The 14,081-nt window shown below is 54.5% G+C and overlaps 1 protein-coding gene across 1 annotated transcript in view; it reads right to left on the reverse strand.

The window, feature by feature from the left end:
• The window catches only part of PHLDB3 (pleckstrin homology like domain family B member 3), a 19,301-nt gene extending 6,018 nt beyond the window's left edge, over positions 1–13,283 (reverse strand). The window contains 13 exon segments of the mRNA XM_032839205.1: positions 270–357; positions 444–534; positions 695–794; positions 7,575–7,685; positions 8,068–8,151; positions 8,322–8,432; positions 9,227–9,388; positions 9,597–9,725; positions 11,012–11,149; positions 11,384–11,566; positions 12,205–12,520; positions 12,522–12,574; positions 13,083–13,283. Of these exon segments, the coding sequence (XP_032695096.1) occupies positions 270–357; positions 444–534; positions 695–794; positions 7,575–7,685; positions 8,068–8,151; positions 8,322–8,432; positions 9,227–9,388; positions 9,597–9,725; positions 11,012–11,149; positions 11,384–11,566; positions 12,205–12,520; positions 12,522–12,574; positions 13,083–13,283 (1,767 nt within the window).
• Positions 13,284–14,081: the final 798 nt, after the last annotated feature.

Raw genomic sequence — 14,081 nt, forward strand, 5'->3', positions numbered from 1 at the left:
CTGGGGGCCTGGACTCCTGGGTCTGAGGGAGGAGGGGGCTGGGGGCCCTCACTCCTGGGTTGGAGGGAGCTGGGGGCCTGGACTCCTGGGTCTGAGGGAGGGGGGTACTGGGGGGTCTGGACTGCTGGGTCTGAGGGAGGAGGGGGCTGGGGGCCTAGACTCCTGGGTCTGAGGGAGGAGGGGGCTGGGGGCCTGGACTGCTGGGTCTAAAGGAAGAGAGGACAGGAGTAGGATCTCCTGACCCTAAGGAGGAGGGCCTGGGGTCTCACCCTGGCCTTGAGCAGTCGCTCTCTCTCTGCCACAGCCTGCTGCAGGAGCCGCTCCATGCGGGCGATGTCTGGGTGGAGGGCCCGACAGCTGGCAGGAGGGAAGAGAGACCGGGGCAAGTTACAGTGGCCCAGCCTCTTCCCACCTCCCCACCTTCTCCCTCCCTGACATCTCACCTGTTCCCAGGGCCACAGTTCAGCAGCTGATAGAGCGGATGTCTTCCAGAGTCTCCTGATGCTGCTGGGAGGGCTGAAGCCTCCAGGGGTCCTGGGAAAGAAGGACTGGGGCTAGGGGGCCAGGATTCTGCCTTGTCCAAGCCCCCCCCACCTCCACCCACAGAATCCACCCAAGGCTGGATTCCTCCAGCCTTGCTGCAGGAAGGGCGGTGATAGGGGAGGAGGTCCGTGGGATTGGGAGGGACCCTCACCTGTATAATGAAGGGACAGAGGTCGGGGGGATCCCCTCTGGCTCGCTCGCTCTCCCCTCTTCCGGGGCAGGCTTCCAGTCCTCTGGAGGCCTATGGAGCCCTGAAAACACACAGGCCCATGCATTCAGGAGGAGGGGCTCAATCTCAACCATCAGTTGGAGGGCTGCTGAGGGAAACCAGTAGCTCCCTGGCTCAGGTCAGAAAGCGACTACAAACGTGATGCTGGGGGAAAGCAGCTAGTCACAGAGGACCGCACAGGGCAACGTGCGAATGGGCAGATCTGGAGATGGGAAGCAGGTGAGTGGTTGCCGGGGCGTGGGGGGAGGAGAGGGACTGAGGGGGGGAGAGCTGGACGATGCAGGGTGTCTTCTGGGCGTGATGAAATGCTCTGAATGTACGAAACCCCACTGAACCGTACACTTCAAATGGGTGAACTGCAGTGCGGGTGAATTACATCTCGATAAAACTGTAAAAATTTTTTTAAAAGCCTATCACGGCGTGGCCGTGGAAAACCCACATGCTCTTCCACAGTGCTGGGTTTGTGGGGGGGCGGTTCCTACGGGAATAACATTTCTAGAGACCACTTTAGCTCTTTTTATTTTTAAAATGGCAAATGCCTGGGATGCCTGGTTGGCTCAGTTGGTTAAGTCGCAGCCTTTGGCTCAGGTCATGATCCCAGCGCCTGGGATCGAGCCCCGCATTGGGCTCTCTGCTCAGCGGGGAGCCTGCTTCCCCGACTCTGTCTGCCTGCCTGTCTGCCTACTTGTGTGCTCTCTCTCTCTCTCTGACAAATAAATAAATAAAATCTTTAAAAATAAAATAAAATAAAATGGCAAATGCCTAAATGTTTGAGCCCCAACTCCACTTCTAGGACAATATCCTACAGACAACACTCGTCCATGGGAGCGGAGTTGGAATTGAGCTGGAGGTGATTCCCTGCCACGGCTGGGGAACGACCCAAGTGGCCATCAGAAGGAGGGGAAGTGTATAAACCAGTTGTCATCCATGCCCCAGGCATGTCTGTGGCGTGTGAAAGGAGGGGAATGCTCTTTCTAGCCAGACAGGGAACATTCTCCAAGACACAAGCAAGTGCAGAGCAGCCTAAAGATTACACTAGCTCTGCATAAAAAGATGACCAATAGGGGCGTCTGGGTGGTTCAGTCGTTAGGCATCTGCCTTCAGCTCAGGTCATGATCGAGTGGGATCGAGTCCTGCATTGGGCTCTCTGCTCAGTGGGAGCCTGCTTCTCCCTCTCCCACTCCCCCAGCTTGTGTTCGTCTCTTGCTGTCTCTGTCAAATAAATAAATCTTTTTTTAAAAAATGACCAAAGTATATTCACGACAGACTGTATAAATACTGAGTAGTTCTGGGAAGACTTGAGAAACTGGTAATCCGGGGCTGCCCAAAGGACATGAACGCAATGGATGGAGACGATGAGGGAAGAGCCATCTCTCCAAATATCTTGCCATACCTTCCTCCAACTTTGAACTACGGGAATGTTGGCTTTTAAAAAAATAAATAAACATGACAAGCAAATGTAGCCTGTGCTCCTCGGGCCCCAAAAATGGGGACTTTGTTTTGTTTTTGCTAGAAAAAACAATAGGGGGACAGCTGACAAAATATGAATAAGATCTGGTTATCTCAATAATATTATCTCAATGTTAGTTTCCTGAATTTGATCACTGCAGTGTGGTTATGTAGGAGAGTGGCCTTGACCTTGGGTAATAAATGTAGAAGTATTTAGGGGTAAGGGGAAATCACGCTTTGAGAAGAACAATAAAATGTGTGTGTGTGTGTGTGTGTTTACAGAGAGAGAGAATAATAAAGCAAATGTCCAGTGTGGTAAAATGTTAATTACAGAATCTGAAAGCCAAGAATACAGGTATTCTTTCTACTGTTTCTGCAATTTTTCTGTAAGTCTTATATTATTTTAAAGTAAAAAGTTACCAAAAGATGAAAATTTGAGAGTAATTTGTAATTTATAATAATACTCTCTTGACGGTAATAAAGAAATAAAACTGAATTAAAAAAAAAAAAACACGGGGCACCGGGGTGGCTCAGTGGGTTAAAGCCTCTGCCTTCAGCTCAGGTCATGGTCCCGGGGTCCTGGGATCGAGCCCTGCATCTGGCTCTCTGCTCGGGGGGGAGCCTGCTTCCTCCTCTCTCTCTCTCTCTGCTTGCCTCTCTGCCTACTTGTGATCTCTGTCTATCAAACAGATAAACAAAATCTTAAAAAAAAACAACAAACACAACTCTGCATGGGTAACGAAGAATAGAAATGGGGCGTCTGGCCAGCTCAGTGGGAAGAGCACACAGCTCTTGATCTTGGGGTTGTGAGTTCGAGTCCCACGCTGGGTGTGAAGATTACTTAAAAAATAAAAAAAGAAGAAAAATAAAAAAAGGAATAATCAAAATAAAAATAACACCTTGCATAATGTGAGCACCAATAAGGATACTCACTGCTATAGATCACAACTCAAATATATTTAATCCGTGAGCTAATGACAGAAAAGGAAAAAATCGAATTGGTTACCTTGGGAAGAGTGCAACCCAAGCAACTGTTTATTTTGAAGACAGGTGAACAAAGTGAAAACAGCAAGCGTGTGTCCTGTGTTTTCCTGGGTAACCAAATAGCAGAGGAAGGCAAGTCTTTCTCTACCGAAGTATTTCAACGAATAGATGAGGAAGAATAAGGGAATTTTATTTATTTATTTGAGAGAGAGAGCATGCGTGCAAGCAGGATAGAGGGCAGAGGGAGAAGGAGACTCCCCGCTGAGAAGGGAGCCAGAGGTGGAGCTCGATCCCAGGACCTCCCAGGATCATGACCTGAGCCAAAGGCAGATGCTTAACTGACTGAGCCACCCAGGCGCCCCAAGGAGGAATAACAGACTGGAATTTTGCCACTCGAGACCGCTCCCAGACAAACAGATGAAGGCAGCCACTCCAGAGACACAGAAACAGAGAAACAGGCACATGGCCCCCAGCAAGACTTGCAAAATGCTGACCCTGCCTCTGCTCGGGCCCCACAGCCAACTTCCTGGGAAACAGAAGAGATGTGACCGTGACCATGAGGTGACCATGACCCCCACGACGCTGTCAGAAAACCCTGCCTGGGAAACTCTGCAGGACGGCCATCTGGTTTCTTCACCAAATAAATTGCAAGGGGGACAAGAAAAGGAAACAGAGAGGAAGTCTATAGAGACTTAAAATATGCAGCCACAAAAAAATAAAAAACAAAGGTAAGAGTAAACTATGGTGTTTCGGGACAGACACTGAATTGATTGAACTTTGAAGAAATGTGAGGAGGAGATGCTAGAATGTCAGGCCAGTGGTCCTCCTCCGGGAGGCGGGTGGGGTTATCATTCAGGGGCCCGTGGAATGTTTCCGGAGTGGCTGCCAGTGTTGCCTCCTGACACAGCTGGCAGCTCCAGAATGTTCCCATGTAATAATTAAGCTGGGCATATGTTCCATGTGATTTTCTGCACCAGTGTTATCTTTAAAAAAAAAAAAAAAGTTGGACAAAATAGTAACAGCCAGGATTTGTCAAGTGCTCATGCCATGCCTCACGGTCTACCTGGCACCCTGCAGAGCCATGGAAGCTTCTAGAAGCCTGGGGAGTTGGGAAAGTTTCGCTCCCCTCTACAGGGACGACACCAAGTCCTGAGCCCCTGGGCCCCTTTGGGCTTTCCTTGCTTCAGCTGCTATCCCCAGCACTTCCTAGCTGAGACCTGAGATGCCTGGTAGAGGAAACAGGTGGAGGGTGGGGGGCAGGGGGACCCAAGCCCCATCTGCACAGCGCTTATGTTGTAGAAACTGAGTAAACCATCATACAAATAACTGTATCATCAGAAACAGCTGTGAGCAAAGAGAATAAAGTGTCGTTAAGATAGGATCGGCTTCCTACTGAAAGACCGGGGACAGCCTTCTGGACACTGACCCCAAGGCCCAAAGAATGAGAATGGGCCAGGGAAGACTGAGGGGAACAGTGTCCCAGGTAGAAGGATCAGCAAATGCAAAGGGCCTGAGGCAGGAGCAAGTATGGAAAGTTGGCAGGTCAGGGCTCCTGCAGCTAAAGCAGAGAGTATGTAGGGGACAGTGGTGAGAGGTGGGCCAGGGCCAGATCATGCAGGGACCCACTCGCTGACGTGAGGAGGCTCAGGGGACCACTGACAGCGTTAGGTGGGGGAGGACTGAAGCAGGAGGGGTAGAGATCACTCCGGCTGTTGTGCAGGGAAGAGACTGCTGGGAGACAAAGATTAAGGTGGAGACTTTCAGTGAAAAGGCTGATCTAGGGTCACAGAACCAGAGATGAGAGGGGCAGTGGGTAGCAGAAGGGCGCTAGTAATTATAATAATACCAGTAACTGTAAAGATAATCAGAGCAAGAGCAGCACATTCTCTAAACCCCTCCCGTGTGCCACGCATGGTGCTAAGCTCCGTAGCCACCAACCAGTGCCTGCCGTTACTTCGCCCATTTGGCAGCTAAGTACACTGAGGCACAGAGACGCGACCCCCTTGTCTCCTGAAAGGCACCAGTCATGGAAAACAGGCAGACTTGGCTCAGATCTAGTTCTGCCACTTCCTGGGGCTGTGACTTTGGCAATTCCTGTCTTCTCAGCTTAAGATCCGGCCCCCCCACCCGTAGAGTGGGTAACTAGTCCTACCACCCTGCATGGCTGACCCAGAGATTATGAGTGACCTGGTGTAAAGCACGGAGGAGTGTCCCCCAGGTGGCACCCAGGTGCCAGGTGGGTACGGGATCCCCGGCCGCGGGCACAGGGTCCACGCGAGCCAAGAACTCCGGTAACAGCTCCATAGGAATGAACGTGGCTTCCGGGCAAGTACCTTTGGGGGAGGCAATTTAAGGGTCATATTTACCGTAAGTCGTGCTGCCTGGCAACACGGCTGACCCTTCATCTTTTTCTGGCTGCCAGGGCAACCAGCTGGAAAGTGAATTTCCTAGACAGGAAGTCTGCAAACCCTTTACCCACGTAATAACGGGACCTACTTTGGGGGGTTCTTCCGAGCGAAGAATGAAATATTTTCGTTGTATAGACAAGATTTCATGATACAGATCTAGGGTTGAACACGTCACACTGCCAACGTATAGGGCTGCTTCTCATGCCAAATGATAGCAACTCCATGCTTCAGAGTGATAAAATGGGGGGGGGCGCCTGGGGGGGCTCAGGCGGTGAAGTGGCGGCCTTCCACTCAGGTCGTGATCCTGGGGTCCTGGAATCGAGTCCCCTTCGGGCTCCCTGGCCTGCTTCTCCCACTGCCTGCTGCTCCTGGGCTTGTGATCTCTCCCTCTCTCACAAATAAATAAATAAAATCTTAAAAAAAAAAAAAAAAAGAGGGGCGCCTGGGTGGCTCAGTCTGTTGAGCGTCTGCCTTCATCTGGGGTCACCATCTCAGGGTCTTGCAATGGAGTCCTGCTCAGCGGGAAGCCTGTTTCTTCCTCTCATCCCCACTCATGGTCTGTCTCGCAATCTATACCTCTCTCTCAAATAAATAAATAAAATCTTAAAAAAAAATGACAAAATGGCTTAAAATGGTCTACCTTAAGCTCTCAAAAATCATGATCATTATTAATATTGCCTAACATTAATTAATAAACAAGAAATAATATATAGTATGTATTACAGTAATATTATACATAGTATATAATGGCATCAGACAATAGAATAATGTTAACAATAATTAACATTAACTGATATTATTACTGGGTATATGAGAAAGGACACAGGCACACGCAGGGTTCATAACAGCGATGCTTAGACTACAAAAGCCTTGAATCCCCATTGGCAGAGGGAGGGCTGGGTCAGCGCCCTTGTGTAGACTTCTGTGCCCCCCTGCTGCCACCCCCCAGCCCCAGGGGAGCCTGGAGAGGTCTGATACTGACACCAGTGCCTGGGTTCCAATCCCAGCCCTGCTGAATTCCAGCTACTTAAATACCTTCACCTCTCTGCCTCGGTTTCCTTACCTATGAAACGGACACAAGGACCCAGTCAGCAGTATGGGTACAAAGACCAAATGAGCGAATCCGAGTGAGGCACTTAAAACAGTGCCCTGCAGGCTCTAAGGACTCACCAAATGTCAGCTGTCACTTCTCTTCCTGTTTACAGCCTTATCATGAGAGCCATTAAACATGACGAGGCAGCTCTAAATGGATCAATAGAAAACCGTCTCTGCGATAGAGCGTTAATTGGGAAATCAAAGCCAACGAAGAGCTTGTATACACATTTTTGAAAAAAAGTTTGCATCAGAGCCATCAATTTCGGGGCACCTGGGTGGCTCAGTGGGTTAAGCATCTGCCTTTGGCTCAGGTCATGATCCCAGAGTCCCGGGATCAAGCCCCACGTTGCAGGTGGGGTGGGGCAGTGATGGGCTGGGGGGACCCTGCTGAGCAGGGAGCCTGTTTCTCCCTCCCACTCCTCCCCACTGCTGTTCGCTCTCCATCTCTCGCTTTCTCTTTCAAGTAAATAAATAAGATCTTAAAACACACACACACACACACACACACACACACACACACACAAAACAGTAGAAAAGAAAAAGAAACAAGCAGCCATGCTGGGGACAGGGGCTGTGGGCCAGCAGGGTGCACAGAGAGGGCCTTCCTATCAATAGGCCCTGCATGGCTGCTTTTACAAGTTACTGCTGGGCACACCCAGTCCCATTCTGCCAGGGGAGCGGTGGGGTGTTAGCCAGGAGAGAGAAAATCAGTAAGTAAAGCTTCAGCCTAATAAAAATCAAAATACCCCTCATTCATCCTTCCCTCTGCCCCAGGTCCCCACGTGGAGAAAGCCACAAGGAAAGTTCCGGATGCAAGAGTGACAGTGAGACAGTGGCATAGGGAGCTGAGGCAGGCAGGGCCGTACCTGCAGGGAGCTGCGAACGGAGAAGAGGCAGGAGGAAGTGGCGGAGGTTGTGTGGGCGGTGGGGTCCTGAAGCACCAGCAGCTGGCGGTCTGTCTTCTGGGTGAACAGGAGCTTTAGGAGAGGGGTTGAAGGTTAGCGGGAGCTGGAAGGATCACAGAGGGCCCACCAGTTCCCAGAAGCTCTGGCCCTGGTCTCCAGTGTCAGCCCATTTCTCAGATGGAAAAACAAAGGCTTCAGGTCACAAGAGGGCTGGACCGTGGTCTTAGCGGAGCGAGGACTGTGGGCCAGACCACAGGTTCCTAAAGAAAGGGGGGCTGGAGGCCTGAACTCTTGGGTCCCAAAGGTGAAACGGTTTAGGGCCTGAGAATTGTGGAGAAGGGAGAAGGGGTTGGTGGGCCTAGACTCCTGAGGGAGGAGGGAGGAGGAAGAGGTTGGGGGATGGACTTCTGGGTCTGAGGGTGGAGGGGCTGACGGGTGCTCGAAATGCCCATACCTTAGTGAGGGCCTGGTTGGACTCAGCAAAGTCCCCACCCGGCGTTCCCTGGAGGCAGTTAAGCTCAAGCAATCGGCTCCGTTCCTGAGGGAGAGCAAGTTATCACCGGCTAGCACACCGCAGACTCTGAACGCGCCGGCTGGCAGCCTTCTCTGGAGGGGCCGGAGCCGGGAGACATCCTGGGGTGCAGGGTGCCAATGGGATGCCCCAGAGGGATGTGAGGACAGTCGGACAGGTCTCCCAGGAGAACTCACCTGCGTCAGGGCCTGAAGGGCCTCCTCCTTCTTCCGGCTCAGCCCCCGGCTCTCAGCTGCCATCTGTTCCCCCAGCGACTTGAGCTGCTCCTCTAAGACCTGGATCCGGCGCTGCAGGGCACAGCCCAGGGCCCTGGTCACTCAGCCGCCCCGGGATTCCCAGCTGGCTCCCACAGAGCCTGGGGTCCGCTGCACCCCGGAACAGGGACCCCGGGACCTGGGTGGCCGGAAAGTGGCGGGGAGTTAAGTTCCCTCGTGCCCTCTTCCCTTTTGGGGGTCCAGAAGGGACATCGGGTGGTTTGTTGGGGTGGGGGGATGGAGGATCTGATGCATAGACAGACAGGGAGAGACAGAAACCCAGAGAGACCTGTGGAGAACAGACGGAAAAAGGGACAGAGAGACCAACCAGAATAGTTACAAAAAACAAAAACCAAGACAGTCCCCACAAGAGGAAGATACGAGAAAGGAGACAAGGTGCAGACAGAAGGGAAAAGAGAGAGTGACAGGGAGAAGATCCAGAAACGGAGGTGGGGGAAGGAGCCCCACACTGGAACTGGGTAGGTGTGGATCCCAGCTCCACCCTCTATAAACTGAGTCACGCTGGAAAAGGTTACTTGAGCACCTTGACCTTCAGTTTCTTCATTTATAAACCGGAAAAAAAAAAGTCAGAATGGCCTCCCCAGGTTCTTGTAAAGATTTGATGAGTAAGGACTCATGAAGCATTTAGGACCATGACTGGCCCATAGTAATTGCTCAATAAACATCAATCGTTGTTACTCTTGTGAAGATGGTGAGGCAGGTAGGGAAGGATGACAGAGGAAGGGCCAGACGTGGAATGGAGGAGTCAGAGGGCAGCAGTGAGGGACGGAAGGCAAGAGAGGGAGGGCAAGCCCTGTCCGACTCACTCTGTGCTGCGCCACACTGGCCTGGAGTTCCCGGACCTTGGGGTCCAGTGCCCGGGCCCCAGGGCTGTCCCGGTCCTCCTCCTCCCTCCGGCTCTCCTGCTCCAGCTGCTGGAACTCTAGGTCCTCGTAGGCACGCTGGGCCACATCCAGCTGTTCCCTCATCTGCGGGTGGGAAGGCAAAAACTGGAGGCCTGCACCCCTAGGGCCCGCGGGGGGAAGAGGGCTGGGGCAAGGAAGGAAGAGGAGCCTGAGGACTTAGACTCCCAAGTCCTGGCGGTTATAAGGCCTGAATGCCTAGGAGAGGGAACACGGTCCTGAGGAAAGAGCGGCCTGGATGCCAGGTCCCTAAGGGAACCTAGAGGAGCCTCACCTCCTGTACTCCTTGCAAGAGCCGCTCACGCTGCTCCTCTGGCTGGGAGTCCAGCTGTCCCTGGGCCTCCTGGAGTCTCTGGCGAAGACACTCTACTCGATCCCGCTCCTGGTTCAGCCGCCTCTGCTCCTGAAACAGCACCCAGGCTCTCAGCCTTCTCAGTCCAGCCCAGTCCGGACACAGGAAGAGAAACAGAGGCCCGCATGGGCCAGGCTAGCTGGATCTCAGAACCCATCTGGCTGCTGGCCCCAAGAGTGCAGGGACCCTGTCTGTCAAGCTCACTCTGTTTTGTTTTGTTTTGTTTTTTAAGATTTTATTTATTTATTATATATAGAAAGAGCGTGTGAGCATGTGTGACCATGAGCAGGGGGAGTGGCAGAGGGAGAGGGAGAAGCAGGCTCCCTGATGAGCAAAGAGCCCAATGTGGGGCTCCATCCCAGGACCCTGGGATCATCACCTAAGCGGAAGGCAGACGCTCAACCATCTGAGCCTCCCAGGTGCCCCTGTCTAGTTCACTCTTGTCCCAGTGGGGACAATCAGGGCAGTGAAACATAGAGACTACGGGAATCAAGAGTGGAGAGCACCTTCCTGGATGTGAGGGTTTTAAAATCAGCCTCAAAAATCAGGAACTTTTAGACCTGGGGAGACAGAGGGAGCTGGAAGAACATTTTGGACTGTGGGAACAGGGCAGCACAAATGCACAGTACTTGAAAAGCACAGGAAGTTTTGGGGGTAAATTCTGGTCAGAGGATAGAGGTGAGGAGCACAGAGGGGGGTGACAGTGGAAAGGCAGGCTTGGCGCAGCTCGTCTGGCTTGGCCAACCAAGCTAAGGAGTCCTTATTCCGGGGCAATGGAAGGACGAGAGAGGGAGAGAGAGATAGAGAGGTTGAGAGAGCAGAAAGAACGTGTTGACTGACCACAGGCTTGGGGCTGAGAGGGAGGGAGGTGTGCAGCAAGGCACCTGTTTTTAAAAACACCAACCCTATATCATTATCACACCTTAAAAATAAACAGGTTCTTAAAGAATTTACACACAACGTGTCTGGGAGCAGCTTTTAAAACAGGGTTAGGGAAGCAAACTAGGGGATATGAAATAAGAACGGGAAGATTAATTTTGGCAGAAGCCGGTGAGCACACCGCAGGGCCACCAGTCTGACTATTCTTTTTGTCGGTTTTACATTTTTCATGAGATGACATTTAAAGAGCAAAAAGGGAGGATCAAAGGAAGAGGCCCCAGAATCATGGTCTGGGAGGGAGGAGGAAAAGCATCTGCCCACCTCCCACTCCCCCAGCCGAAGGATCCCCATTTGGGGAATGAGGATGACCCTGGGCCTCAGGTCCCAGGAGCACCACCAGGAGTATCGGTCCCAAGACGAAGGAAACTGATGGTGAAGATCCCGCAGGAGAAACTGACCTGTTCCCGCTGCTCCCGGCTACCCTGCTCCGTGTCCCCCTGCTGTCCAAGCAGCTCTCGGAGCTGCTCCTCCTCGCGCCGGGCAGCCACCCGCTCCCCAGCCAGCTCGCCCCTCAGAAGGGCTACTTCCACCTCCATCTGTGGGGAGAATGTACGGGCTGGGGCCTAGAGGTCTGGGTCCGAGGAAGGAGGGCGCTGGGGACTCAGACACCTGGGTCCAAGTGGGGTGCCTGGGAGTATGGACTCTTGGATTCCCAAGGAGAGGGCTGGAGGCCTAAGAGTGGGATCCCGCTGGAAGAAAGGCCCCGGAGCCCGACCTGGAGAGCTCCCCTTGAGCTGGGGCCAGACTGCCTACGAGGTCCGCAGCCTCACCTCGATCCTCAGCTCCTTCCTCTGGCGCTGTAGCTCCTTCACGCGCTGCTCCATCAGGGCCACGCGGGTCAGTGCCTCCAGCTGCTGCTCTCGAAGCCGCCGTGCAGCCGCTCGCACTCTCTCCCCAGGCTGGGGGGATGCGGGGGGCGTGACTGGGGTCGGTGCCGGAGGCGGAGCCTCCCCCTGAGGTTGGAGGGGGCGTGGTCAAGAGGAGAGGCCCCGCCCCTGCAATCACCAGGCAGGTCCGTTCCCCACCGCATTCCCGGGTCTGGGGGTCTGATTAGCCCCAGTCAGTCGCCATCCCCGTTGACTGAAGTGGGTGCAGGTGTGGGAGACCCCCGGCCCGGGAGGAGGCCCAGGGGCTCGCAGTCGGGGAAGGGGGGTACGCGGCGACTCAAGGAAGGTCCCTTTTTCGCTACCCAGGTCCCATTCTCTTGGCATCGCGTCCTGGTAAACCTGGATCTCTCTCCCTCTCTCCCCGGGTCGCTCTGAGTCTTTCCCCTGTTTCTCTGGGTTTTGTCTCTCCGACTCAGTACCTGTCTCTATCTCTGAATCGCTGAATCTCCCTTAAAATCTCCGTTTCTTTTCTGAGCATCTCTGTCCTTTGTTTCTGGGTTTCTGTCTGTCCCTACCCCATCTCTCTGAGTCTCTGTCTCTGGTCTTTCTGTGTCTCTGTCTCTTTGGGGTCCTTGTCTCTTGGTCTCTCTGTGTCCAGGTCTCTATCTGGTCTCTACCTATCCCTCTGTGTCTCTGTCACCCGCTAGCGCCTGTCTCTCTGCCCCCCCCCCGCGACCCCCTCCTTCGCCCTCCAGGTCCCTCACCGCGTCGCGGCTGCTCTCCGTGCTGCTGCCTTCTTCCACTTCTTCCTCTTCCTCAGCCTGCTGCTCAGCTCCTCGGCCGCTCGGAAGCTCCTTCACTCCCTGGGGCTCCTCCGGGGCCTCAGGCGCCTCCGGCTCGTGTGGGTCCTCGGGGTGCATCTGGGACTGCGCAGCCCCTTGGGGCGGGACCTCCGCGTCGCCCTCTGGGGCCGGAGGCGGCCGGCACCCCCTGTCCGGGCCGCTCGGCGTCCCCATGGCCGCCTGGTGCTCCAGTGGAGTGGGCGGGCCCGAGTTCCGGGGGCGTGGCCTGACAGCGCGGCCCAGGAGGCTCCCGAGCGCTCGGGTGCTGGGAAAGAGCTCCAGGAGGCGGGGCCTGAGAGATCAAAGACTGGAACTGAGCGCTCCGGGGGCGTGGCCTGGAGTTTCTAGGGGCGGGGTTCAATGGCTCCCCGGGCGTCACACCCCCGAGGGCCAGACCCGAATTTGAGTTGGGGTCTTAGCACGCCCCCTACTGGCCTCTCCCTCCTACCCAGGTGTCGAGCCTTGTACCCTCCCAGCAACTCCCCAAGATCCCTTGGAGCACCCTGGAGCGACTCCATCTCCTTCTCCCTCCGGGACTCCGGCGTCCGGGATCCCGCACCCTCCTTTCCCGAGCCTGGTAGACTTGGCTCCGACACCACTGTAGGGGGTAGCAGCGTCCATGCCCTCTCACTCAGATCCAGGAGTCGAGGCTCCCAACTTTCCCTCCCTGAACAAACCAAGAGTCTGCGTCCTTTGCTCCTCCCAGGGGCTAGATTCCCAAACTCCAGCCTCCCTCCACCCCCGGGAGCCCAGAAGGCGGTCTCCAGCTCCCTCCTCCCCCGCAGCCCCGGCCTCCTCACCCGCTCAGGCTTCCGCGCGCTTCCCTCTGCGCTCTGGGCGCTGCCTTTTCTGTCTGCGGGACAGGTGGCTGGGGAAGAGGGAGGAGAGAAAAGCTGCTCTGTCCCCCTCCCCAGCAGCCCGGAAGTGGAGCGGGGGACAACAGGTCCAACAGCTCCCGAGGGAGGAGGGAGACCAGTTTGCCCCGCCCGCGGCCGCGGCATCCGGCCATCCCGGCCCCACCCTCGGAAAAGCCAGCATCGCGACCCCCTACTCTGCTTCCAGCACCGCGCCCCCCCCGCCCTGTTCCTGCCCCCTGGAGGGCTAGGCGTTTTCGTCACCTACATATGAGTGCTTCCCTAATGCCCAGACCCCGGGAATCCTGAAAGGAAGCGGGTAATGGAGATAGGGGCCTCTCCCCTCTAATAAGCCCTTTAGAAGGGCTCCGACCGGTTTGGGGAGCTGGGCAAGGGGAGGGGGTGCCCTGAGCTGAGTCAGAGACCCGCCCAGAGAAAGGGGAAGTGTGATCCCCCCCACTCCACTCTGCTATGGGGTGGAGGGCAGAGGTTAAAGGTCCCAGCCAGACCCTTTCCTCTCTGGGCAAAAACAGGAAAATTAACTGAGAAAGGCACGTGAGAAAGGATTATTGGATGTCCGGAGCTGTGCTAAACACTTGAAACACGTTCCTTTCATCCTTACAGTAGCCTGATGAGAAAGGGATTACCATCTCCATGTTATAGTTGGGGAAACTGAGGCCGAGGGGGATAAATGTGCCCAGAAGTCTAGACATGCTGTTAATCCCAAGGCTGGATTTGTTCTCTGGGAAGTCCATGTTCTTAACCATGGGCCACATTGTCCCTCTGGTGCTGCAGGGAAGTGCCTGGAAGATCATTCCAAATGATAGTGACAATAATGGTCACCACTGATAGGGCGCCTGCCATGCAGGCAGCGTGCCAGGCACCTCATACAGGCCGACTCACTGGATCATCACAACACCCTATTATTAGTATTATTTCCATTGC

Source organism: Lontra canadensis, unplaced genomic scaffold (assembly GCF_010015895.1).
Source record: "Lontra canadensis isolate GAN:19392208 unplaced genomic scaffold, GSC_riverotter_1.0 scaffold107, whole genome shotgun sequence".
Lineage (NCBI taxonomy): Eukaryota > Metazoa > Chordata > Mammalia > Carnivora > Mustelidae > Lontra > Lontra canadensis.